Below are 24,145 nucleotides of genomic sequence, written 5' to 3'. Positions count from 1 at the left end.
CTTTTCTTGCGAGGAATCCTATTCAGAATAAGGGAATTTCCCTTAAAAAAAGGGAAACATTGACCGCTATGAACCTGATTGGACTTTGGCCTGGAAATTTAAGGCAGCCTCAGTCCTGCTTCCACCCTTCATTCAGTGACTCTACATTGCAAGGCTGCTGAAAGCCATGCTCCTCTGTAATATTGGACTGTACTAGCACTGGCAGGGCACTCATTTCCACGCGAAGTAAGGCCTGAATCAGCTGCTGTCTCTCTGAATACTTTCTGGTTCTGCTTCTCAGTAAATAACCACGCTGAAATCTTGAATCTCACAGTCAATTACCAAGGGCAGCTCTCGCTTTCAGCTGGAGACAAAAAAAAAAGTACATCCAGCTTCCTCATATCTGACAATGAGACAAGCTACTCTATTAAGTTCCTAGCTCTGTTCTTTTTAGCAGGCATGAGATGGCGACGACGCAAAATTACGCAACGACGCCATGGCGCAAGCAGGAAGCGGACCGAAAGGGGTGCTGGTAACTGTAGTTTCTCCCCACCCTCCGCTAGAGGTTCTGATGCTTACGTGTAATGAAACCAGGCTCGCCAATTCTCCCTGGGATTCGTCACCACTCAGAGAAGTTGGGGCGAGTGTGACTATGTGCTTTGCTGTCTGCACACTCTACTGGTCACATGGTGAGCTGCGCCCTCATTCTGCATAGGTAAAACTCAGCTCACGGCATGATCGAGGGGCCCACAGAAAACTGATTCTGCAAACAGCCAGATGTTGTGGGATTCTTTACTGACCCGTTGTTCCACCTAACGCAAATGGCCAGCTATTACCACGCAGCCACACTGTCTTTAACAGAGCCCCACAGCTGTGTGGATACTGAGTAGCCTAGCCAGAGGAAAAGACTCCCCTGTTTCCCTCCCTCAGGTAGGCGAGTTTGTGGTCACAGATTAGGTCCCAAGCATTAGGGCACACATTTCAAAGAAAAGGACAAGACCAGAGTTCCAGCAAGTGGAAAGTTAACCAACTCTTTTATTCCCAAGCAGAGTGAAGCTGGCAATGGCACAGTGGTTGCGTATGTGTGTGCAAAAGTAAACAGGGGGCATTTCTTCCCCGGTTATGATCACAGTGAGATACTACTTCCCTGGTCCCACCTCATAAAGCAGGGATGTGGGGAGCCCAGAGCCCTCCTCATGTGCTGGACTGCTACTCTCATCACCTCTGACCATTCACCATGCTGGTAGGGCTGGAGAGAGTTAAGAGCCCAGCGACATCTTGGGAGCCCACAGGGACCCCCCGGCTTTAACAAAGGGTAGTGTTATCAAAAGTGTGTTGAAGGAAGCAGCAGAAGTGCCTGCAGTATAAATCAAGGCCATTTAGAGGTCTGAAATAAGTGGATGGGACAGAGCCCCATAAGAGCGCTGGTTGCCCCCCAGTGCAGTTCCATAGCTATGGAAAGAGATGGAGAGCCTGTGAAGCACTATAGTCTCTTAAAGGGATGGTCTCCCTTCCTCCTCTTTCCTGCCCTTCTCCCAGGCAGCTTTAAATTGCCACTTCCCACACCAGCTGCCAATAGTGCTTCAGGCAGAGGAAAGAAGCCCCCAACAATAGGAAGTGAACCTGTTTGGCCTTCAGGGCTCCATTTATCACTCCACTTATGAACAGAAGAAAGGGAGAAATGCCACAGCAAGGGCTTCACCCTGAGTTGGGGTCCATGTCTACGCTGGCCTGGCGAACCATCCGCCGGGACCGGGAGCAGGGCAAGGAAGAACAGAGGGTAGTGCTTTCCTCAGGTTTGGATTCCTGAGGAGAAGGGGACCGGAGCTTGTCTGGTCCTTCGGGATCTGTGTGTCCCTCAAACTCCTTGGCCCGGCTCACCACCAGGGCAGCATCAGCCAGCTGAGCCACAGAGAGCCGGTGTTGTAAGGCGGGCCTGCGGCCAAATGGGACAGGGCCCTCCATGCGCTGGACAACTTTGCGCACCCTGCCTGGTGCCGGGTAGTATGAAAGCTGCTTGCAGACATGGCGACGTCCCCGGTGAGCCCTCCGCCCACGTCGCCTGGCCCTGCGACCCTGAGCCTCCTCTTCCTCTGGCAGTGGCACCTTTGCTGTAGAGTCTGTTCCTGACCCTGAATTCTCTTCATTTTGGGGAAATGGCTCAAAGGTCACAGTCTTCTTCTTTTCATCATGAAGAAATACCTGTTGGAGGAAGAAGAGGTAGATTGAATGAGGGCCAGCAATTACAAAGGATTTTCCTTCATCCTGCCTCTACCATTTATCTTCGCATTAGCTGAGGTTTCAGATCCACTGATTTATGCATTGCCATTTTTGTTTCCCTTGTATGCCTTGAGGCTCCATTATAAGTTCCCTCACTCTTTCCACTTGCCTCTCTCTGGGAGCATGCCCTTACATGACCCTCTTACCTCTTCCTCAGCAGCACACTCTGGTACAGAGATGTGGCGTTCTGGGCTGTCCATTTCACTGATGCTGCGCATGACAGCATAGAGATTGATGCGTTCCCGTCTGAGCGTGGCTGGCTTCTCTGGCACTCTCATCGTAGCCAGGTGTCTTCGCACTTCCTCAGCTCCAGAGTCATCCGATGCCCCAGGTTCTTCTGTGGCCTGAAGACTGAGCCTGGGACTATCAGTAGGGTCAACGGGATGGTGAGGTTCTTCAGGAGGTTCCCGCAAAGGACGAAAGCAATATTGGGGGGTTGTCACTGGCTCCTCTGGTTCTTCTTCTGAGCTTAAAGTCTCGTAGTATGGGCTTCCTGAAGGATCACTGCTGGCATCACTTATATCTGGAGAATCTTCTGAGTGGGCATCTCCTGCCTTTTGTTCCCATAGGCTGCTGTGTCGGCTGTGTAGTAACATGAGGCGAACAATGTAAGAGATTATTCAGCAAGGAATGCTAAATAAAGAACCAAATAAAGAATGGACTTTGAATTACAGTGAGAAGCATTAATTACACATATTAAAGATAATCACAATGTCTATTTAATTTTTGCTGCACTATTAGTGTGGGACAATTTTGCTATCAGTGGCTCCCTGTTTAAGATTAAATATCGTGTGCATAACAATACGAAACAGCCCTTTTTAACTGGAAGAAGTGCTTTGGAGTGGAAGTTGGAAATGGAGCAGATGGCATGGATGCCGGATCTTTTCCTTGCCACTCTTTGGCACCCCCATCATTTTTTTCCACACGGAATCTTTCCTGTTTGCCTTTGCACACAGGTGCTTAGAATCCCAGGAAGGGGAGATCTTCTTTGATCCCAATAGCCCCACTGAAAGTAGACTTTCCAGTCTAAGAGGATCATCATGCTGTTGCATGTAACATGTAGCTTGGCTCTTGGACAATAAAAACAAAGCCTTCTGCTGTGGTCTGATCAGGCTGGTCAGCTGCAGCTCCCATCAGTCTCCCTTGCCCTCCCCACATACATACACAGTGACCAGACCTGCTCTCCCTCCCCTTGGATTTACCTTGCGTCCAGAATGCCCTGGTAAAGCTCCAGCTGTCTCATGAATCCTGGATTGGGGTGGACAATTGGGCGTCGTTCCCGTACATGGGAAAGGGCCTGCTCAAGTGACCACCCGTACTCCTTCATGGCATATGCAATCACTGTGGAGCCAGAGCGGCTCACGCCCATCTTGCAGTGCACCAACACCCGAGAGCCTTGTGCCCTGTGGGGAATGAATATTTGCTATAAGCAGAGCTACAGCATCACCCAGGACAGTCATGAAATTCAGCATCCAGTTGCTGTACCCTCACCCAAGAGTAGGATACCCCAGCTTCCTGGCCTAACTCAACACTTGCCAAGGCACAGATTAGTTATATTATGCTGAGGCCACTCTGCTGTGATCATGATGAATCCAAGCAAGTGACTATCATTGCTGCTCGGAAAACATTATGGTTGTTCAACAGCCAGTGTGGTGTAGTGGTTAGAGTGCTGGGAGGAGATGGATGAATTCAGCTGCTTGCTCTTCCAAATGAGTAACTGGCTGTGTCAAATCTGACAGAGATCAAAAGCTAGGAACTGATGGCATCGTACTTCTTAATGAAGTAGGGGATGTATTGGGGCAACCCAGTCTGATGGGATTATCATCATCATCATCATCATGGGCTGTGCCAAATTCTCACCTGCAAAATCTTCTGGGAGGAGAGAATGGGTTGACAGTCCTACCTGGTATCACAGGCCCTCTCAAACAACAGCTGACATTTCATTCAGGGAGGTGGGGGCTTTTTGTGGCAAGAGCCCTTCTCTTCTACCTCAGCCTTTGGATTCCCACTGAAAAGCCCATTTCTGTGCCTGCAATCCCGTTGACTAGCTGGGGACCATGTTGGTAAGCCTAGCTTGCAATACACAAGTGCTGCAGCTGAAATCACAACTACCACCTTGGTGTCCACTTCTCACCAGGCAGCCGAAATGAAGTTGTAGGTTTCCTTCCAGTGCGGCAGCAGCTGTGAGGTTTCCTCATCATAGAGCCGGACATTCATGTACGTAAAGTGCTCTGGGAAGAAGTTGTCGATTTCACGGGTGACATTAAGGATGTGGCTGACCCTGTAAGGCAAGGCAAGGAGTAATCGACAGAGAATGTGAGCAGCTCTTTTCCACCATGTTTTTAGCATGGCCTCCACTAACTAAACCATGTCCCATTTCCTAAACATCCCCCACTGCAGTTGCTCAGTATCTCAGAGTCGGGTTGGAATGCATAGTAGAAATCCCTTCTGACTAGAAGGCAAGTTTACACAGAGAGGTGTGCCAAATGGTCATCTCAGTGTCCAAGGAATCCAGATCAGATGAAGTTCCCGAAGGTACTAGTCTTGCTCTCTGAGCAGCATCTTTTGGTGACATACCTGTTCCTTTGAAGCTCCTCAAAGTTGGCTGCATTCCATTCAGATCCCTGGGACAAAAAGGAACAACACCATGCACAGAGCTCAGTCCCAGGCAAGTGCAAATAGTTCACAAACATTCAGCCATCCTGCAATTGCTCATTAAATACTCAAAACTGAACACATTTAGCCAAATCATGTGGAAGAGTCCCTCCTAGCTTATACCATTGCAGACTGGGCGGGTGAAGGAACTGAAGTTTTGAATATGTCCCCAACAGGAAAAATTGCCAGCATGTAGAAAGATAGCAGAGAGTCATCTTCCTGATGTGCTTGGTTGTGATTTTTATGTGAGGGAGTAACTGTGAACCGCCCTGAGACCTACAGGTATAGGGCAGTATACTAATTTAATAGCGCCTGTCCAGTTTCTTAGGTCAGCTTCCAAGGCTGTTCTGTACGTTCCACCACCTGTTGAGGCTAGACTGATGGCCACCAAAGATGGAGCCTTTTCAGTGCAAACCATCCATTTAGAATTGCAGCCTTAGCTGCTTGCTGTGATCTTCAACTTTGTATGAAGTAAAGAATATAAATCTGCTGCCCCATGCTATCTCTCAAGAAGGCCCTGTAGGTAGTATAAGGGGAAGGCTTTACAGGGGGCTTTGCGTCCTCTTATGGTGGAAGGGAAGGCAAAGCCTGGAGGCCTCAAAATAACAGCAAGGCTTCCATCTTCCTGCCATTCCAGGAAAGAATTTTGAGGACTCTTAAGTTGAGAGGAGGGACTGCCATTTTTAGGGGCTTGGAGCTCCAGTCTGCTGGCATCATGGGTCCCTCTCCTGTACTTCCTCACCAAGTAGAGATAGTCAAAAATCCTGGAGGGCCGATCCATCTGAGCCATAATGAGAAGCATTTCATTGTCAATAAACTCCTTATAGTCGTTCAGGCTCCGACCGGCTCTCCGCTCCAGTTCTGTACGGATCTGCAGGAAGAGAGGGAGGGAGCTTGTGAGTGCCTGTGGTCGCTTTTGAGCCTGGCTGCTTTTTAATGAATGCCCATTCCCTGTCCCTCACCCATCACTCCAACCCCTATACATACCCCTGCTTTCCCACATTCCCTTCCCAGTCCCTGTTTTACATACCTTGCTCCCATACCCTCTCTCTCTCTCACACCCCCCCTCACACACGTCTCCATTCCCCCACATTCTCTCTCCCCTGCCCCCTCCTCCCTCACCCCCTTGGCCCAACATCCCACCTCCTTGGAGGTGATGTTCTCCAGGTCAGTGGTGGCCATCACCTCACGCAGCTTGGCCCGGATCATCCGCTCTGTCATCTCCTGTGCTGTCGGCCTGAGGCACAGAGACGGAGGGTCGGCAAAGCTCTTGGCTCGCCAGACTCTGCCCCAGATACCATGGCACGCCTAGAGCATCCCTCCCCCATTGGCAGTAGGGTTACAAATCTTGACACCATGCCAAAGTTTTGCATTTCCCTGGATAGCTTTTACGCATTTGTAAACATGCTTGTTCATTTATTGCATGTATGTCCTGAGCTTCCTCTGAGGGCCTTAAGGATTACTCCCCCCCCCCCCAGCTCAATTTTATCCTCACAAGTTGCTGTGAAGTAGGTTAGGCTCTGACTGACCCAATATCACCCTGTGAACTCAATGGCTAGGTGAGAATGTTAACCTGGGTCTCTCTCAAGTACTAGTTTGGTACCCAAACCACTCCACTCCAGTGCACCACAAAAAATGATGCTATGTGACCTAAACTGGGGGTGGGCTTCTGCTCTGATCTGTGTCTCTGATCAGCATCTCCCTCCCTCCCTTATTATTACAAAAAAAACAAGGACCCCTCCCTTTCATGACCTACAGAAGAAGCACTTTCTGCACAGTAGTCCCTAAAACTGGCTAGCAGGGCCACCTGAAATGTCTGTGCTTTGGACTACTGCATGGTATTGAACCACTGCAGCTCTGCTGACTACATCATTCACAGCCTATAACCAGCCCTAGGAGGGGAAGGGCCATCACTGACTGGTCAGAGAAGGCTGCAGGAGAAGTGGGCCGCACAGATTCCAAGTCGGACATGGCTAGCCATTCATTAATGCAGCTCTGCTCCGAGTTCACAGCCTTCTGATACCACTCGGTCCAGCTCAACGCACTGCCTCCTGGGAAATGGTTGTTGCAGATGGCTTCGCTGCATGCCTTGTGCAGCACTTGCAGCGCTGACCTGAGAGCAGAGATGACAATCAGACATCAGAGATGCGCTAAAAAAATCCTCTGGAGGCTACCACTGCCATCAGAGAATGCACATCTCTCTTCCCATTTTCCTCCATAATGCCCCTCTCCCAGCCTACCAAAAGCAATAGTGGCAACTATATCCTTGTTCCCCACATTCATCCCTTCCCACACATGTCCTTGAGCTTTTCACCCTGACTGACAGCCTTGCTTACCACATGGTCTGGACTGAAATGGGCTTAAAGATACGGGTCTGCCCCCCAGACGTCACACTGAAGCCCCTGGGGAAAGAGAAAGGGAGAGCAGTGTCACAAGTAACTTGGGAGTGCTCCACCTGAGATGCAGATATATGGAAAGAAGCAAATAACAGTGCAGTACTTGGCACGGTTGTGAAACTAGTTTGAGATCTTCCATGGTGCCAGGTTCCATTTGTAAGCAAAAAAGAGAATCTGATCCTTTTCTGCTCTTGAGATCTAAAAGTCAGGATGGTGTTGCTTCTTGTCTTGTGCAATGGCAACAACCTTAATCTACGCATTCTAGAAAGGATGGCGCCAGCTGAAGTCAATATTTTAGGTACGCTTCTTCTGCACTGCTTAATCCTTCTAAAAATTCTCAGTCTTAGCAAATAAATTATTCTTCCCTCATTGTAACCATAAAGTTTTCTGCAGGGGACAAGTTAAATATGGAAAATTCTAACAACTCTACTGAGACCAGGCCAGTTGTCAGGCCCCACTGATTTAGTCTGTGATTACTTTTCCTCAGGAGGGGGCGGGGAGCCAGAAAAGTAAGTTGCAAAGCGATATCTGTGTAACTCTGGAAGTTAAACAGACAATTGTATTTTATGTGCGGTATTACGATGAGGCCTGTATTGTGGGTTTGCCCTTCAGCTGTTGGAATGCTCCTGTGACTTTCCTGACTATGCAGTGTAAACTAGTGCGGAGTTTCAGGGAGCTATTGATTTCCCTTCTGGACAAGGAAACCTGAAAGTCTGATTGCTTGCAGTTGTGGTTTAGTGACTGGCCAGTGTCCTGTTTGAGGAGTTCTGATTTTTTTGAAATGGCAAATGCATTGTCTAACAGAACACATGACTGGGGTGCATGGGGACTGAGACAACAGCATGGGCATAGCCAAGGGGGGCAGCTTCCCCTCTAGATCAAGCAAAACAATAGAAATACTTAACTGACGAATCACATTGGTTCTGGCGCCCCAAAAAAATCCTGGCTACACCCATGGGTAACAGCTCTTAGCACTGATAGCTATTTTGTTTGCTCCAGTGAGGTCCTAATTGTGAGAATGGCAATCTACAGCAGTGTTTCCCAAATTTGGGTTGCCAACTGTTTTTGGACTACAACTCCCATCATTCCTACCTAGCAGGACCAGTGGTCAGAGACGATGAGAACTGTAGTCTAAAAACAGCTGGAGACTCAAGTTTGGGAAACACAAACCTAAAGCTTTAACTACAAAGTTGAAGGTTTTCAGTTCAAGCCTAGGTCTGTGTCCCTGGATTGTAGTGCTTATCTCTGCATCACTGTGGGACAGGCACATTTTGAAAGGGAGGTGTGAGGATAAATACTTTCTAAAACCTTGTTCACCTTAAAATGACCTACAATACAGCCACTACTGAAGATGGAACACAGTCAGTAGGACTGGCTGTTGAACATCCAGGCTGGCCCTAGTCAAAGGAGTTCTCTTTGAGTTGCCTGCTGAGAAATGCGATCAGTGTATAATATTCATGGCAGATTTGATCCCATAACCCTGACTTTAATAAATCCTGGACTGGGCCAGACACGGTGAATATGAAGTCTATGCTTCAGTGCAGAGTTAAGTGGCTTAAGCTTGCAGTGGGTTGCGAACAGTTGGCAGTACCATTAGCTGGGGTGGTGGATTGCCTCAGGCAGCAGACTTAGATTGCCACTGAAGGGTGGCAAAGTGTCTGCTTTTTATTTATCTATTTTTTCGTTGGAAGGTACAATTTGGATTTATGTATTTTTTTTGCCTGAACCTCCAAAATACATTGGGTTGGCCCTGAACCCTAGTTAGCCCTCCATCATCATCATCATCTAGTTACAGGTAGGTAGCCATGTTGATCTGCTGTAGTGGAAACAAAATAAAAAAAAATCCTTCCAGTAGCACCTTAGAGACCAACTAAGTTTGTTATTGGTATGAGCTTTCGTGTACATGCACACTTCTGCAGATACACTCAATGTATCTGAAGGTGCTACTGGTCTCTAAGGTGCTACTGGTGCTACTGGAAGGAATTTTTTAATTTTGTTATCATCATGATCATCACCATCATAATTTATTTATACCCCGCCCATCCGGCTGGGTTTCCCCAGCCAATCTGGGCGGCTCCCATCAAATTAAAAACAGAATAAAACATCAAAAATTAAAAACTTCCCTAAACACGGCTAATTAAGGCCCAGAGGTCCATCTCTTTGCTCTTTTATCCCAAAATATGGCCACTCAAGGCCTTTGTGCCTCCAGCTCAACCACCTTCAACTGCCTGAAGCTCTCCTGCTAACTCAGATGACTCTGCCCTTTACCCCCTTTTGCCCCTTATGCCTAGAACTGTTCTCCAGGAAATCTGTGTGAAGTAGACCTTCTTGGATTTCCTTCAAAACATACCTTTCCTGTGAAAAGTTTGGCATGAACACACATACCCCAGTCCTCTTCCATCATGGAACCAAACACAAGAATGACTCACTGAAATAAAGCTGTGCACATTAGTGGTGCTACATAGCTATCATTAACAACAACAACAACCATAAGATGAGACACAGCATGGGGCAGGCTCTCAAGGAGACTTTTTAAGAAAAAGAGACCATGCAGAAAAGAATGCTTGGTTTCCACTTAATACAGGAGGGAGAGACAGCAAAAAAACCCAAACCCTCCCGTAGCTATTCAGGACGTAAGTGGTTTGTAGTCTGTGGAGACCATTTTCAAGTCAGATGAGAGAGCAGGCAGTGTTGGTGAAACTGGGCGAGGAGAAAAATAAACACACACCAAAAAAATGGCCTCTCACTATCTCAGTCTGTTTGAGTATCCTAGTTCGTTTGCAAAGCACAAAGCTTATATGAGGATTACTATCACATGGAGCATTGTGGGTGCCTGGTGGGGGTTAGGTATGTCTCTTACCCATCGCCATCAAGGAAGACCTGAGTGTCGCTCCAAAGCGGAAGCACCATCCCCAGCGTGCAGGCAGCCGAGCTGGGAGGCAAAGAGAGAAGAGATCAGGTAGCTACTGAAGGGGTTATTATAGTCCATGGGTAGGCAAACTAAGGCCCGGGGGCTGGATCTGGCCCAATCGCCTTCTCAATCCGGCCAGTGGATGGTCCAGGAATCAGTGTGTTTTTACATGAGTAGAATGTGTGCTTTTCTTTAAAATGCATCTCTGCGTTATTTGTGGGGCATAGGCATTCGTTCATTCCCCCCCCCAAACATAGTCCGGCCCCCCGCTGAAAAAGTTTGCTGGCCCCTGTTATAGTCCCTGTGCTTGTCTTACAAACCTTCCCCATTCACCCCATCTGCACTCGCCTCTTAACCTGCTTTTCCAATACTGTAGCTCGATCAGCATTGTAAAAATCACTGATAGCAAAGCCAAGCAAGCATTCCAGAGCTGTGACAGAGGTGCTTGGCGAACTGCATTGCTATCTTCCATTCAGCTCCTTGATTTGGACGTCTTCCTGCGGCATGCTCGAGTGCCTGTGCCCTTACTGAATACATAAACAAAGGTTCTTCTGGAGCACAGACATTGGGAATGGGGTGGAGAGGAAAGACTGGGTGAAGGGTTGCCAAACCAGTTCAACCAGGGAGTAAAATACATTAAGGTGTTTAGATATACACACACAGTGAAGGACAGAAAGAAAGCACTTTGAAGCAAAGATGCTTTCGATAAGGGTTTTAAACAAACATCATGCAGAGAGAAAAGGGGTTGTGTTCTTCCAAGTGCATTTTCTTGGAAGCATGCCCCATTAATTTCAACGGTACTCGCCTTCGGCTAATGGTAATTTGGAACACAACCTTGGTTATTGAAGCAGAGAATGTTGCCTGTTCCCTGTGCATGTTTGTTCAGAAGTAAGATCAACCGCGTTCAATGGGACTTACTTTCAAGGAAGTAGTGTGCATCAGCCTGCAGTCTAAGAGACTTTCAGCACAATCCTAGTCATGTCTACTCAGAACCAAGTCCTATATAATTAAATGGGGCTTATTCTCAGGCAAGTGGGTCAAGGATAGCAGCCTTATTGGGTATCTCATTTTGGTCCAAGCTTTGATGAAATACATCATGCAGAAGATACAAGGCAGGACAGTATAGACTGCTGGAAGCTTTCTAGCTTAGAAGTGCCTGGGCCCCACCCCTTCTGCATCTTCCTGCTCCTTCCCTTGTTCTCTCACCCTTCTTCAGGGAAGTCAACTCCCAGCAGCACCATCTCACTCTTGCTCTCCACCTCTGCTGCTGACACAACCAGCAAGTACCGGATCCGGTGAGCTCGAGCCGACTCCAGCCTCACAGCCTGGAGGAGGGAAACAAACATACAGTCCTTGCAAGACTTGTGTGTGTCACCTCCACACATATGACAATAAGATTCCACATAACTGTTGGTGGTGCATTTGGCAGATGCAGGTATAGTTCTTTGTTTAGCACCACCAGCAACTTCTGAAAAAAATTCCATGTTTCCTGAGACCAGTGCCATAGCTAAGTATCATATTGTTACTTGCGTGGAAATAACATAAGATAGCAACTTGGGATAATCCAAGTAGGCCTAAGGAGTGCCCCTTGTTTCTTGTCAGTAGGCATTTGTGCACTTTTCAGTACGAGAAAAAAGGTTTTGAGGAGAAACTCCATTTACATTTATCCAGAAATAAGTGTGTCACATTTTCATCTCTGAGTCCAAGAGCACTGGCACTGAGGTTCTCAAAGCTATTAAATCATCCACTGAAAATTATATTATACAAGGCTTTTAGCACAAAATCATTAGGAAAATAGAATTTCAGAAAAAGGCCCCCTACCCCTAGATTAAGTGAATGCAGTTTGGCATCATGTGGTAGGATCAGAGGGAAGAGCCTCTGGACCTAAGTGTTATGGGAGTGTTTTTCATATTTTTCTGCACACTTTCCACATTTGCAAATGCCATAGATCTTCAGTAGTTTTGCCAAGGGGTTTGGGGCATGTTATAGGAAGACACACACAGAGAGGGAGCAGGGAGTGTTATTGTGGACCACTAGACAAGCATATGAGACCTCAGTATTGACTTGCCTGAACTGAGAGTATACTGGACAGATGCACGTTTATTTATTTAATTCTCCATTTTCCACACTGCAAGGGAAGATCCGCAGTGGGGAGCAAGCTATCTTTTAGGGCAGCTTGTCTGCTGCTACTGAACTTCCGAACGAGCCACGTCTGCTAAGCTCCCGAGAACATCAGCAGCTACCAGAAAGCAGCATGAGAACCGCTGCCTTCAGGAACTGCCCCAGGTACTTGGAGGCTGTTGTGACTCACTCTCTAGAAAAGAAAGAAAACCCAGTACATGCTACTTTGGAAATCTCCCAGCAGAGTCCCCAAAGCCAAAGCCGGGATCAGACTCGGCAGAGACGCCAGCTCTGGCTGTCTGCCCAAGAGAGCAAAAGCCCCGCAGGCCATAAATGGGGAAGTGGCTGCAGCTCCTGGCTGAATGTCTGCCTGAAAACCACATTCCTCAAGGAGAGGAATCCCTTGCCGCCCTGCTCTGAGCCTCCACAAGCATGGACAATGAGGCTCTCAGAAGCCAGACCTCTCCAGCACAGAGTTTTGCAGCAGGAAGGCAAAGTGGAATCAGTTTATCACAGGACTCCCAGGCAAGAGGCAACACAGATTCTAGAATCACACCGAGAGGAGGAGAAAGGTGAAGATCAAGGTCAAGAGGAAGAGGAAGGAGTTAATAGTCGGGTGTGCACTCCACAGACCAGATGAACTAGCCTGGGAGAAATCTGGGTCACTAAGGCGTTCTCACTGAGGCAGTAAACTTGTGCCCTTTCAGGCTTCAGATGCGATCCCACGATGGAAGGATTCAGTCATATGAATCCCACCCACAGCCTGAAGTGATACTGTCTAGACACAGGTTTACTGCCTCTTAGAACTAGGCCGGAGCCTGAGGGCACACACCTCCCTTTTCTGAAATATTGTCTGCAGAAAATAGCCCTCTTTCATTTCAGAACAGTTGTCTCTTGTGGCACGGCTTGCCTAACCAGGCCTGTAGGACAGCAGCAAGGCACACTGGGTACAGCTGGTGGTTCTGGACAGGAGGGCAGGAAAGCACTTATGCCATTAAGGAAAGGAATCCCACTAACATACGTTTAAAGCACAGCTATACCATCTTAATAGCCACAACTTCCCATGGAAGCTGCAATAAATAAAACAAATGCTCTGTGGTGATGAGGATGTTATTGTATTTGTTTGTTACTGTCCTATGTATTTTTTTGTGTTTTTATATTGTAAATCACTCTGTGATCCTCGGATGGGGGGTGGTATAGAAATTTAATAAGTAATAAACAAATAGTTTACCAATCACAGACCTATAGTAAACAGCACCAACCTACAGGGCTCTTTGGGGTGGGTGAAACCATGTGCTTTAATTGTAATCTGTGGGTGTTACTACAGAAGGTCAACTCTGGTAGATAAGATCATTTGATGAACAGAATGAACCTTAAACTGGCCTGGCTTGGCAGCAGAAAGCTGGAATATTTTTTGTTCCAATAGTAAGCAATGCTGAGCCAGGCAGAGAAGGGAATTTGCCCTGAGTGTTGGGCCTTGGCAGGGTTGAGTGGGTGGAAATGGAGACCGTGCTGATTCCAGAACAGGAGGAGGGAAAAGGGCAAAGGCCCTGCCCCAAGCAAACTCTTTTACAAGGCAGTAAAAACACTGAACTCCATAACTGCCTGCTCCAGACTCTTTATCCGAAGAGGCACATTTTGTGGTCAGGCCAATTGCTTTCCTGTCTCTTCTCATCCACACTCTGCCGTATCTCCCTGCCCTCACAGTCTCACCAGCCGGATGCTGTCTTCTGGCCGCATCAACCCCACCATTTGCTGTAAGTGCTGCTCCTGTTGTTCAGCCGCGGCATTCTCACTCTTAGGCTTGTGGTCCAGGGGGGTGGCTGGGCCTTCCTGCACGGACTCCAGCTTTTCTTCTTCCTGCAGGAGCAAAGCAGCTCCTTTGACCATGACGAAGCTGTGGCTGAAAAGGGAAAGAAATGGAGATAGGTAGAAAAACCCTCTTGCTCCAGAAGGAGCATTAAATCCTTCCTCATTCAAAGGGGAATGCAAGAAGCTGCCTTACCCTGACAATGATCCATTGAATTGAGCGTTTTCTACACTGTTCAGCAGCAGCAGCAGCTCTCTAGAGTTTCAGGCTGGGAATCTCTCCCAGCCCTACCTGGAGGCGCCTGGGACTGAACCTGAGACCTTCTGTATAAAAGGGGGTGCTCTACCACTGAACTACGGCCCTTCCCCATGAACGCTTGGGAGCAATTCGCAATTACAGAACAGTCACAAAATCTGAAGTAGTCCAAGAGAGGCAGGCCTAGCCATCAAGGGAAACTAAGTAGATTGTGCTAGCTAGAAGCCTTAAGGCCTATTAAATGTATACAGAGGTGGCAGAACATTGGAAAATCACATCAGATTTTAAAATAAAATGTTGAAAAACATTGACTCTAAGGAATATATAACCAATATTAGCTATACTCAGCTGGAATACAAGCAAGCATTTTAGAAATTGCAAACTCTTTTTTAAAAAAATGTCAAGATTGATTTATTACCTACTTAAAAACACACACACACAAAGTACTGTATAAGGCATTCCCCCCCAAGAGTGCCCTTAGCCCTTTCAAAATATTTTTAAAAAACTATTTGCCAAATCTCCGCTTTTCTCACACTTTTTAAACAGAGATGTGTGCTCTAAAAATGACTGCCAACCCATGACTAATTTAGACAGAAAGGCTGTAATACTCCCTACATGCTACACACTAGCGTGTTTAACGGTGCTCCCATCATTTTTTTAAAAGCAGAGATTATCTAGGGGAAGCGATTTAGAGTGGAGGAGCAGTAGGGGGAGTGGGCAGTAGCCGTTCCCGCAGCCATTATTTCTATGTCCACCTCACCCCCCTGCCCCACCTCAGTGCAGAGTTCAAAGGTGTTTGAAAAGATGGCAAGTTCCATTACAGAGGACGATGGAATTAGATCCTTCCAGTTCACCAGAATTAGAGATCTTTCTAGTATACTGTACATTTATATTTAATGCACAGTATCCTCCCATGTATTCATTTGGTGCACATTTTCCATTGCAAGATAATTTATCCTGTTCCCCACTCTTCTTTGCAAGGTCTTTCCCTCTTTTCAGAGCAACAAACATGCAGTTGTTATGCTTTTGCTGCACACAATCTTGTCTCAAGATTGCACTTCTCTTGGGGAAATGTAATTCTTCCCTCCAATGCAATTGGGACTGCGGTGTACAATTTGGTTTTGCAAATGTCATGGGATATTAATGAGGAACACAACTCTCTCCTCCTCCTCACCGCCAAACACCCACATCAGTTGGTTGCTGTGGCTCAGGCATTGATAACCTTGAATTTGGATTACTGCAGTGTGCTTTATGTGGGGCTGCCCTGCTTGCCCTGCAAGCTGCAACTGGTGCAAAATGCAGCAATTAGACAACTCACCGGGGTGCCTTATCACATGCCTATTACACCACTCCTAAAGGAGCTGCATTAGCTGTCATTTAGCCACTGACCCAGGTTTAAGGTTTTGCTTTTGACATATACTGCCTTAACAGTTTGGAACTGATTACCTGAAGGATCCCCTTCTCCTTCTTGCTCATTACAATCAGCTATGGCACACTTTTTATGTGTCTTTGGCAGTAACCAAGAAGAGTCTTCTCTGTGCAGGCACCCTCTCCCCCTTCAGCTTAAAAAGGCACCAGAATATGCTCCTAAATGTTTGCTGCTTTTTGATTCCAGAGTATGGTATCACGATTTAAATTTACTCTGGGTCACTGCTGTCTTTTTAACCTGTAGCTTTTTTAACGGTTTAATTTGTTATGATATCTTTTTTAGTACGCCATTTTAGAAGAAGAAGCAATGCTCCACCTTCCTGCACCACCACTACCCACTGCACTGTTTTGGAATATTTATACTCTCTTCCTTCTGCATTTCTTCACAATGTAGCTCCAGCATTGGAACCATCTTTTAAAAAATAAGTTGCAAAGTGCAACTTCCCCCCACCCTGATGCCTTAAGGCGGGGGGATACTCTGGTGCTGGGTTCCTGCTACTGGGAGTAACACACTAAATCCAAAACTTTTTTTAATAAATTGTGTGAAAAAGCCCAGAAGCTGGTTTGGGAGGACCCTGGTCTTTTTGTTTATATGTGTGAAGGGACAGGATTACAAAGGCTAGCTCCTTACCGTCGCTGCAGCTGTCTCTTCCGAGGAACATCTTCATCCTGCAAGGGAATTCCAGGTAGTTCAGTCACTTCTGGTCCAGAGCAAAGAAGAAGAAATCTCCGGCTCCAGATTAAACAATGTTCTAAGTTTCCACACATGTGGCACCAATCTCCTAGACACGGTCATTTCCACCAAGGGCTGCCCCAAGGCATTTTGCTTCCTGAGCCAAAGGGGCAAGATGCCGCTCCCCTTATTCCATATGCAAAAGCCAACCAGGCCCTTGAATATCACCTGAACAGTGGAGATGGAACAGCATCCTCCCTTGGACCTGAGGGCAGAAGGCTAGTTTGGGAGCTACAAGGCAGATCACATGGCACACTCAGCTCTGTTTGCTCTGCACTCCTCAGCAAATGCTGCCCATCTTATTTTGCCCAACGGTAGAGGTGGCCCTGCCACCAAGGTCTTCCAGAGGTAAGCAGGTCCACACAAAGAAGGGGGCCCTCAGAGGGTTTTTTTTCCAGCCGGAACTCTCCGGGACTCAGTCCCGGCACCTCTCAGGTGGGCACCATTGCCATTCTAAGAGAATGAGGGAGGTGTTCGTGGAGAGTTCCAGAACCTCTTTTTCTAGAAAAATGGCACTGACTCCTCAGAGGGCTAAGCTGGCTGGGAAACTCTGCCAGACTTGCACTGTCATGCCTCCTAGCCAACTGGGGACTCCCACCCCAGGCCTCAGACAAGCTCTGCATGGGCCTGGGGATAAAACAGTTTGACCCAATTAAATCACTGAGGCTTTTACCTTGGTGGGACTTGGGATTGATAATAGGCTGCCTTTCTTTTAAGTGATGAATAAGTTTATTTGTCTAGACCACAAAGCCATAACATACAGAAATGCACAAACATTGTAAATGCAGGCTATAAAACCATAAAATATTCTACCATTTATTATTAAAATCATCTACCTCATGCACAGCTGAAATGTTTTAAGCTCACACTTGCCAACACAAAAGGCATACAAAGAAAGCACTGCTGGCGAGCACAGGTTTAAGGGCTTCTCCACACTTGCCTTTCCTCTGCTCTTTTCCGGGGACAGTCAGTGCTTCAAAGCTATGTGTCCAAGCAACTTTTTCTTTTTTTTTGCTCCAGAGCTTTCCCTCCAGAGCTTTTCCCTGCTCTTTAGTATTCAGTCAGAGCACATGTCAATCTGCAGAAAACCAGAATTGACATTTGCTCTGATTTCAGAGGGAAAGCTCTGTGGCAAATAAGGGGGGGGGGAGAGAAACACACTTGGACACAGAGCTTTAAAGCACAGACTTGTGCCTGGAAAGAGTGGGGCAAAAGGTAAGTGTGGCTAAGGCCCAAGTTCTGGCGGGCTACACCCATGGCTGGGGCAGGTGGCTGGCGCCTTCCATAGCAACTTCAGAGCGATTCCTTTATACCAGAAGAACCAAACCACCTCACAATTGCGTTTGCGCTGTTGGCTCTGCCATGGAAAAACCCAGCATGACATAATGTTCCTGTTCCAAGCAGTCCCTTCTGTACCACAAGCACAGAACTGTTATGCCACCTCTGATCCCGAACATCAACAGGACTTCCATACAGGGCTCTGTATTTTACAGGCCCCAACCGACAGTCTGACTTTGTGCATTGGTGTTTGTTTTGGATCTTTTTTTTTATTATTTCAGAAGAGAGAAGGACAGAGTCTAAGCACTGAAGCCTAAGGTCTTGGAAGCCTTGCTCAGCCTTCTGAATTCTGCAATTTCACAAGCAGGTTCCCAATTTATCTCAGCACCAAACGGGCTAGAGATGTTCTCTTTTTATGGGGGGGGAGTAAATGAAAGAACCCCAAATGTCTCATCATGCAGCTAATCAAATACTAAGGTTGCATGCTACAATTAGACACAGAATGAGAATCATCCCCCTTCACAGAAGCTGGCTTGGTTCTCAACCTTATTTGAAAGAGATGCTGAAGTAGCTAGCCTTTCATTATGGGCCTACAAGTCAGGGCTGGATCTGGGACCTATGGGCAACAGATTCCAGAAGGCTGCCATTTTCCTACCTCCAATTTCTTGTCTTCGTGTCATTAAAAAAAACACTTCAGAAGTGAACAGAAGGTCACCATATTGATTCTCGCTTCAGGTGGAAAACCAGGGCTGGCTCTACAGTGAATATGGGATTCTGCCATAAAAGGGATGCTTTTGTAAACCTGCTGGTTCTTGGCCTATATAAGACGCTAGAACACTTGCTGAAGACAAAGGTGACCAATTAATAAGAATCATAGAATTGTAGAGTCGGAAGGGACCCTGAGGATCATCTAGTCGCCAGTATTATTATCCCTGCACTGTAGATGGTGGGGCTGAGGCCAAAAGAGAGTGTCTTGCCCAAAGCTACAAACGAGTTCCCTGCTAAGGCAAGGGTCAAACCAAGGACTTTGCAGCTCAAGCTGTTAACTACTACACTAATTCTGAGCATTCTGCACCAAGCCTGGACATCTTATGTCCCACTAAGCTGAGTGTTCCCTGCAGACCACATCTATGGGCTGAGAGGTGCTCTCCACCATGTTTTTTGTAGGTCCATATCCCATATAAGCAAGAAACTAGAAGATTTATCAAGCCTTGTGCATTTCACAATCTGCAATTGGTGGTCTGTGTTTGCCCTGGTGGATCACAAGCTGTGCAGACCTGCACAATGTCAGTTTCACAGCTGAGGGCTGGTGGGTGGGTGGGAGGGAATCCAGCTTGGAAATACACAGTGTGGTTCCATTTTAGGACACTGCTAGTCTCCCGTCTCCTTGGAATAGTTGCAAATATTTTCCTGGAGCGGCCTTGAATTCAGGCTCTTGCATAACCTTATCTATGTGATTCCCAGTCTGTTGGCAATTTCCTGTGACATTTTTAAGCATGGAAAAAAACACAAACCTTGTCCCTGCCACTTCCTAATTGCCAGCTCCTTGCACAATATCTAATTACGCTTGAAACACAATCAGTCCAGCAAACTGCCAAGCTTGGGGTGTGAGAACTCTGGCGCTAGGCACCCCAGTGCAAAGGGACACAGAGGTATCCCAGGGTTGGTGTTCTGGGGTGGGGAAATCTTGCTTTTCTGAGGCTATTATGCAAGGGATATTTTTTGCTGCCTTCCACAGGCCCCTGACGTTGCAATCTGCAAGGAACCGGCAGGAAGTGGCAAGTTGTGAAAGTCCCTGACAAGTCACTTATTAATGCCCAGTTCTTCTGCACAGGATCTTGAGCTGTCAAGAGCTGATTAGAGGAAGAAAGGGGGAAGGAGTAAGGACTGGGGGAAGCAGATCTGTGGGGACCCAAGCAAGGAAAGGCAATTGACCACTGTGGCAGGCTTTTGACAGGCTTCCTTACATGGAGAATTGAGAGAGTTGATCAGGGAGGGAAGGAATCCCACAACAAGGCACTCTGTGTGGGGCAGAGAATCTCAAGCAAGAGGAGCTGAATGGGTGTTCACAGCTGGCCCCTGCTCTCTACAACAGTCGCAATGAGGAGGGACTGTGAAGCTCCAACATTCTGGCTTCACACAGCCAGATTATTCCACTCTATATGAACCCCTCATTCCACCCACCCATCCAGGAAGGCTACGAGTTGTGCAAGCACCCAGCCCAAGGAAGATGCTGGTAAAATGCCTCCACCATACCTTTCTGGGGATGCCACATACTCAAGATCATGCCTTTGTATGCCTCTCCTGCAAACAGGCAACCCAGAACTGTTTACAATAAGGTTACCAGATGTCCCCGTTTCAGATTTACAAATCAGTCCCTTGACAAAATCCACTGAATTTGACTGAAGTTGAAACGTGTCCCTGGATTCATTGAAAAAAATCTGGTAACCTTAGTTCTGTAGCCACAGCTACCAGCACGGAGGTAGTTGCTTCTGCATGGACATTTTAATACTGCTCCATAAGAAGTGTTAACATAGGAAGCTGCCTTAGACCAAATTAGACCATTGGCCCACCTAGTTCAATATTATCTCTACGTGGTCTGGCAGTGCCTCTTCAGGGTGTCAGGCAGGGGACATTCCCAGTCCTGCCTGGAAACTCTGGGAATCGAACCTGCAGGCGGAGCAGATGCAGTCTAGAACATAAGAAGAGCCTGCTGGATAAGGTCCAAGGCCCATTTAATCCAGCATCCTGTTCTCAGTGGCCAAACCAGATGCCTGCAGAAAGCCTGCAAACGGGGCAGGACAACAACAGCAGCTGAGGTTTCCAGCAACTGGTATTCAGAAGGATGGAGGCAGAACAGAGCCATCATGAGGATCTACAGGCCTTCCCCTACAAATGATGGCTTAAAAAAACCCAAAAAAACCCATCCTTTTGACACTCTGTGACTTACACTGAATGACAGAACAGCTAAGTGGAGTTCGTGTTTCAGGTTGAGACTGGCCCACCTTGAGTGGCAAAGGTGGGAAACACGAGTCCCTGATGCAGCAGGTAAAGAAATCCTACATATAAGAGTGGAAGACCGTCGTTTTCTTTCCCTATCCCACTCCTGCTACTGCTTCACCCCAGGGAGCTCCCTCTACTGGGAAGAAGAGACTAGAGACACGGGGAAATCTGTTGCCTGATCTTTGGCGCTTGGGCCCCCTTCTCTGCGCAATACCGCCCCCCACCCCGCGCAAGCCAGTCCTTCTTCCGACAGCGCCCCTGCAGGGAGGTGCGAGAACAAACGGCCAGATCCTTCGGGGCCAAAATGGTGTAAGGTGCAGTCGCTTGCACAGCTCAGCATACGGCTTGCAATGGGAGAGAGAGGTGGCGAGAACGGGGCACACGATGGCGCAGCCGTCGAAACAGCAGCCCCCGCCAGCCCCAGAAAGGGGATGATGGATCGCAGCCGTGCCTAAAAGAAGAGCCGCTGCTGTGTGGGTCCCGTCGGGGGATCAGGGTGCGGTTCTCTTGGGGCGGCTTGAGGCTGGGCTAGAAGCGGCGTGCGAGCTCACCTTGCTGCCGGTGGGGGTCGAGTGGCCGCTCCCCGACGGGGAGCGACAGACGGTCACCAGCGCCATGCGCGGCTTGCTGCGCCCTTCCTCCGCTCGCAGCGCGCGGGGAGCCGACGGGGAAAGATCGTGCCACTCGGCGCCGCTGCCGCCGCTGCAGACAGCCTCCAGGGGGCGGGCGTGCCCAGCCTTCCGCGCACTCCCTGGGTCACGCCAGGGTGGGACCTGCCGGCCGTAAACTTTCTTCTCCTGCACCCGGCCGCCTTAACCAGGAAGCTCAAGGATGCTGCGCGGCGGAATCGCGCACGTCCTTGGCGGGAGGCTCTTAAAGGAACCAGCCCCAAGACGCGGGAGGGTTTTCCCCAGCCGGGAGCGGAGGTGGGAGGAGCGTCAGGCTGCTCAGGGCTCGCTTCCCCAAGCCGCAGGGGCACCCTTCCGTCACAGGGGCCAAGGCTCAGCCCCGGCACCTATTCTGAGTGCTGCTAGGCCTGCGTATGGTGGGAAGCGGGGTAACAAGCGCCTCTGAGCAGAAGTGCCAACTTGAATGAAATATAGGGGGTAAGCCCCGACCCACATAATCGATCACATGGCACGCACAGTATTTGAATGGCAAAGCCCATCAACTTCTTTTTTTGGGAGGGGGGCGCTCAAATATTTTATAAAGGGGGGCGGCGAAGGGACCACAGCGGCCCCTAGGAGTTGGCTCTTATGCTTCTGAGGATGTGCAGAGGTTGCTGCAGTGCTGTGAGTGTTGGTGCAGCCGTGTGAAACGGAGGAGGCTCTCTTCCCGCTGTGGCCTGAACATTAGGGAGGGCGGCGGGCACCGTGTTTGTTCGTTTGTTTTCATGCATGCAGAGTTAAAGTCTCAGCTAACACCAGAGTCGGAGCTTAAAATGGAAACCTAACGCCTTGCCGCTGCTGCCAGCCCCCCCCCCCCTGCATATTACTACAATGACTCAGCAGGTGGTCGAGCGAAAAGCCGAACATCAGAGGCTGGAGAAGCAGCACAGCGCCCCCCCCCCCCACATCAGGCACGGCGGCCGCATGGAGCCCACTGCCACCTCCGCTGCATATCGGGATCTAAAAAGCAGCCTTCCTAATCCATAGCACAGCCACCCACAAGCACAGCCCTGCAAACATCGCCAACTGCTGATACCGCCGGGCCAGGCTATCGAAGGTAAAAGTAAAATCTGTTCAGAACTCAGCAGTGCTGAAATTCTAAATGCTTCGGATATTACGGAAGGCTGCCAGCAGACAGACACCCAGCTCTTCCCCCTAAAAGCTCAAATTGCTAACCAGTTCTCATTGGAAGCAGTTTTGATCCAAAGCATTTCAAGCAACTAGCCATTTGTAAGGGGAATGCTTTTTTAAAAAAAATAAAGGAAATGATCATATATTTTAAAACATTAAAGTGCAAGTTGCATAGTGCACACTAGTTTCCAGTTAAATCTCCAAGAACCATACAATTGGAAGGGGCCACAAGGGTCATCTAGTCCAACCCCCTGCAATGCAGGAATCTTCTGCCCACACCCTTGAGATGAAGAGTCTCATGCTCTACCAACTGAGAGATTTGTTAAGTGTAGAAGACATAGCAAGAACTGCAGCTAATTCCTGGGGCTTTTTGTTGTTGTTGCTTAATGTAAGCTGCTTTGTGAACATAATGGAATTGTTTGCTTTGCATTTGATATTTAAACACACAGAACCAATGAAAGGGCGGACAACCACTTCACTTTCCTACCTGCCCAAGACCCAGCAGGTGGAAAGGAGTGTGGGCAGGTGGGTCAGCAGTGTGAAAGGCAGCAGCATCTCTTGTTGCTTTGGAGCTTTGGAAAGGAGTAGGCAGGATTTCCAGGTTCACTGCGGGCAGCCCTAATCTCGGCACACTCAGCCTACCCACCCCCTTGATTCCCCAATACAGCCTATATGACACAGTGCTGCAATTTGGACCCAAAATTACTGCAGGCCATTATGAAGCTGTTTTATAGCAAATCGGGCTATTGGCACATCTAGGTCAGTTGTATTGCTTGCACTCTCTGGCAGCACCTCCTTAAGGGTTTCAGATTGGGAAGCCGTTTCCCAGCCCCAGCTGGAGACACCAGGGGTTGAACCCGGGATCTTTGGTTGCAGAGCATGTGCTGCACTACCACTGGGTACAGCTCTTCCCCCAAAGTGCAGCTGGTTAAGGCAGAGCAGCTCTCGGGAGCCCCTTGCACACCTTCCGAACTGGCAGGGGAGACTTGGCAACTGAAACCAGCCAAAGCAATTTTAACAGTACCATTGCCACCTGCTCTGTTTAAGGTCACTGTGCTGTCACGTGGCAGCCATGGTTCTTCAGTGTACAATCATCGTGCCTGGCTTCCTAAATTGCACCATGCAGAAGATTGAGCAAGGGGGGTGCGGGGGAGGGAGAGAGAGAGAGATAGAGACAAGTTGCAGTTCTGTGTATGCACACTAGATGGGGATATGCATTGTGTCAGGCAAGGCCAACAAGGATTTACACAAAGCGCAGTGTATGTATATATTTGCACTTGGGCAGGCCAAAACTATGATGCTATGTTGGCTGAGCAGACATATAATTTCAGTGGCTCAAAGAACAAATCCATTGGTTTCTTTGAGGCAAGATGGAAGTTGTCGGTTTGATTAAAGTTAAGAAAGGACATGTAGGGACAAGGAGTGGCAGAGATGTGTTGATGAAGAGCAATGGGGAAAAGGAAGAGTATTGGTGCAAAATGATGCACATGGTCTAGA

At 48.2% G+C, this 24,145-nt stretch overlaps 1 protein-coding gene across 1 annotated transcript; it reads right to left on the bottom strand.

The window, feature by feature from the left end:
- Positions 1-994: 994 nt before the first annotated feature.
- On the bottom strand, positions 995-21,725 carry SSH3 (slingshot protein phosphatase 3). The gene is made up of 14 exons (XM_083701066.1): positions 21,401-21,725; positions 16,467-16,504; positions 14,056-14,245; positions 11,428-11,546; positions 10,171-10,242; positions 7,251-7,316; positions 6,833-7,027; positions 6,058-6,151; positions 5,657-5,785; positions 4,837-4,883; positions 4,394-4,540; positions 3,462-3,662; positions 2,406-2,841; positions 995-2,181 (listed from the first exon to the last, which is right to left on the bottom strand). Exons 1-14 carry the CDS (start codon positions 21,464-21,466, stop codon positions 1,678-1,680), a joined length of 2,304 nt encoding a protein of 767 aa, XP_083557192.1. The 5' UTR covers positions 21,467-21,725; the 3' UTR covers positions 995-1,677.
- Positions 21,726-24,145: the final 2,420 nt, after the last annotated feature.

The sequence above is a fragment of the Podarcis gaigeae genome (genome assembly GCF_964106915.1).
Source record: "Podarcis gaigeae genome assembly, chromosome: 1".
In the NCBI taxonomy this organism is placed as follows: domain Eukaryota; kingdom Metazoa; phylum Chordata; class Lepidosauria; order Squamata; family Lacertidae; genus Podarcis; species Podarcis gaigeae.
The sequence above is the reverse complement of the archived record's forward strand: the minus strand, read 5'-3'. Positions and strand labels throughout refer to the sequence as shown.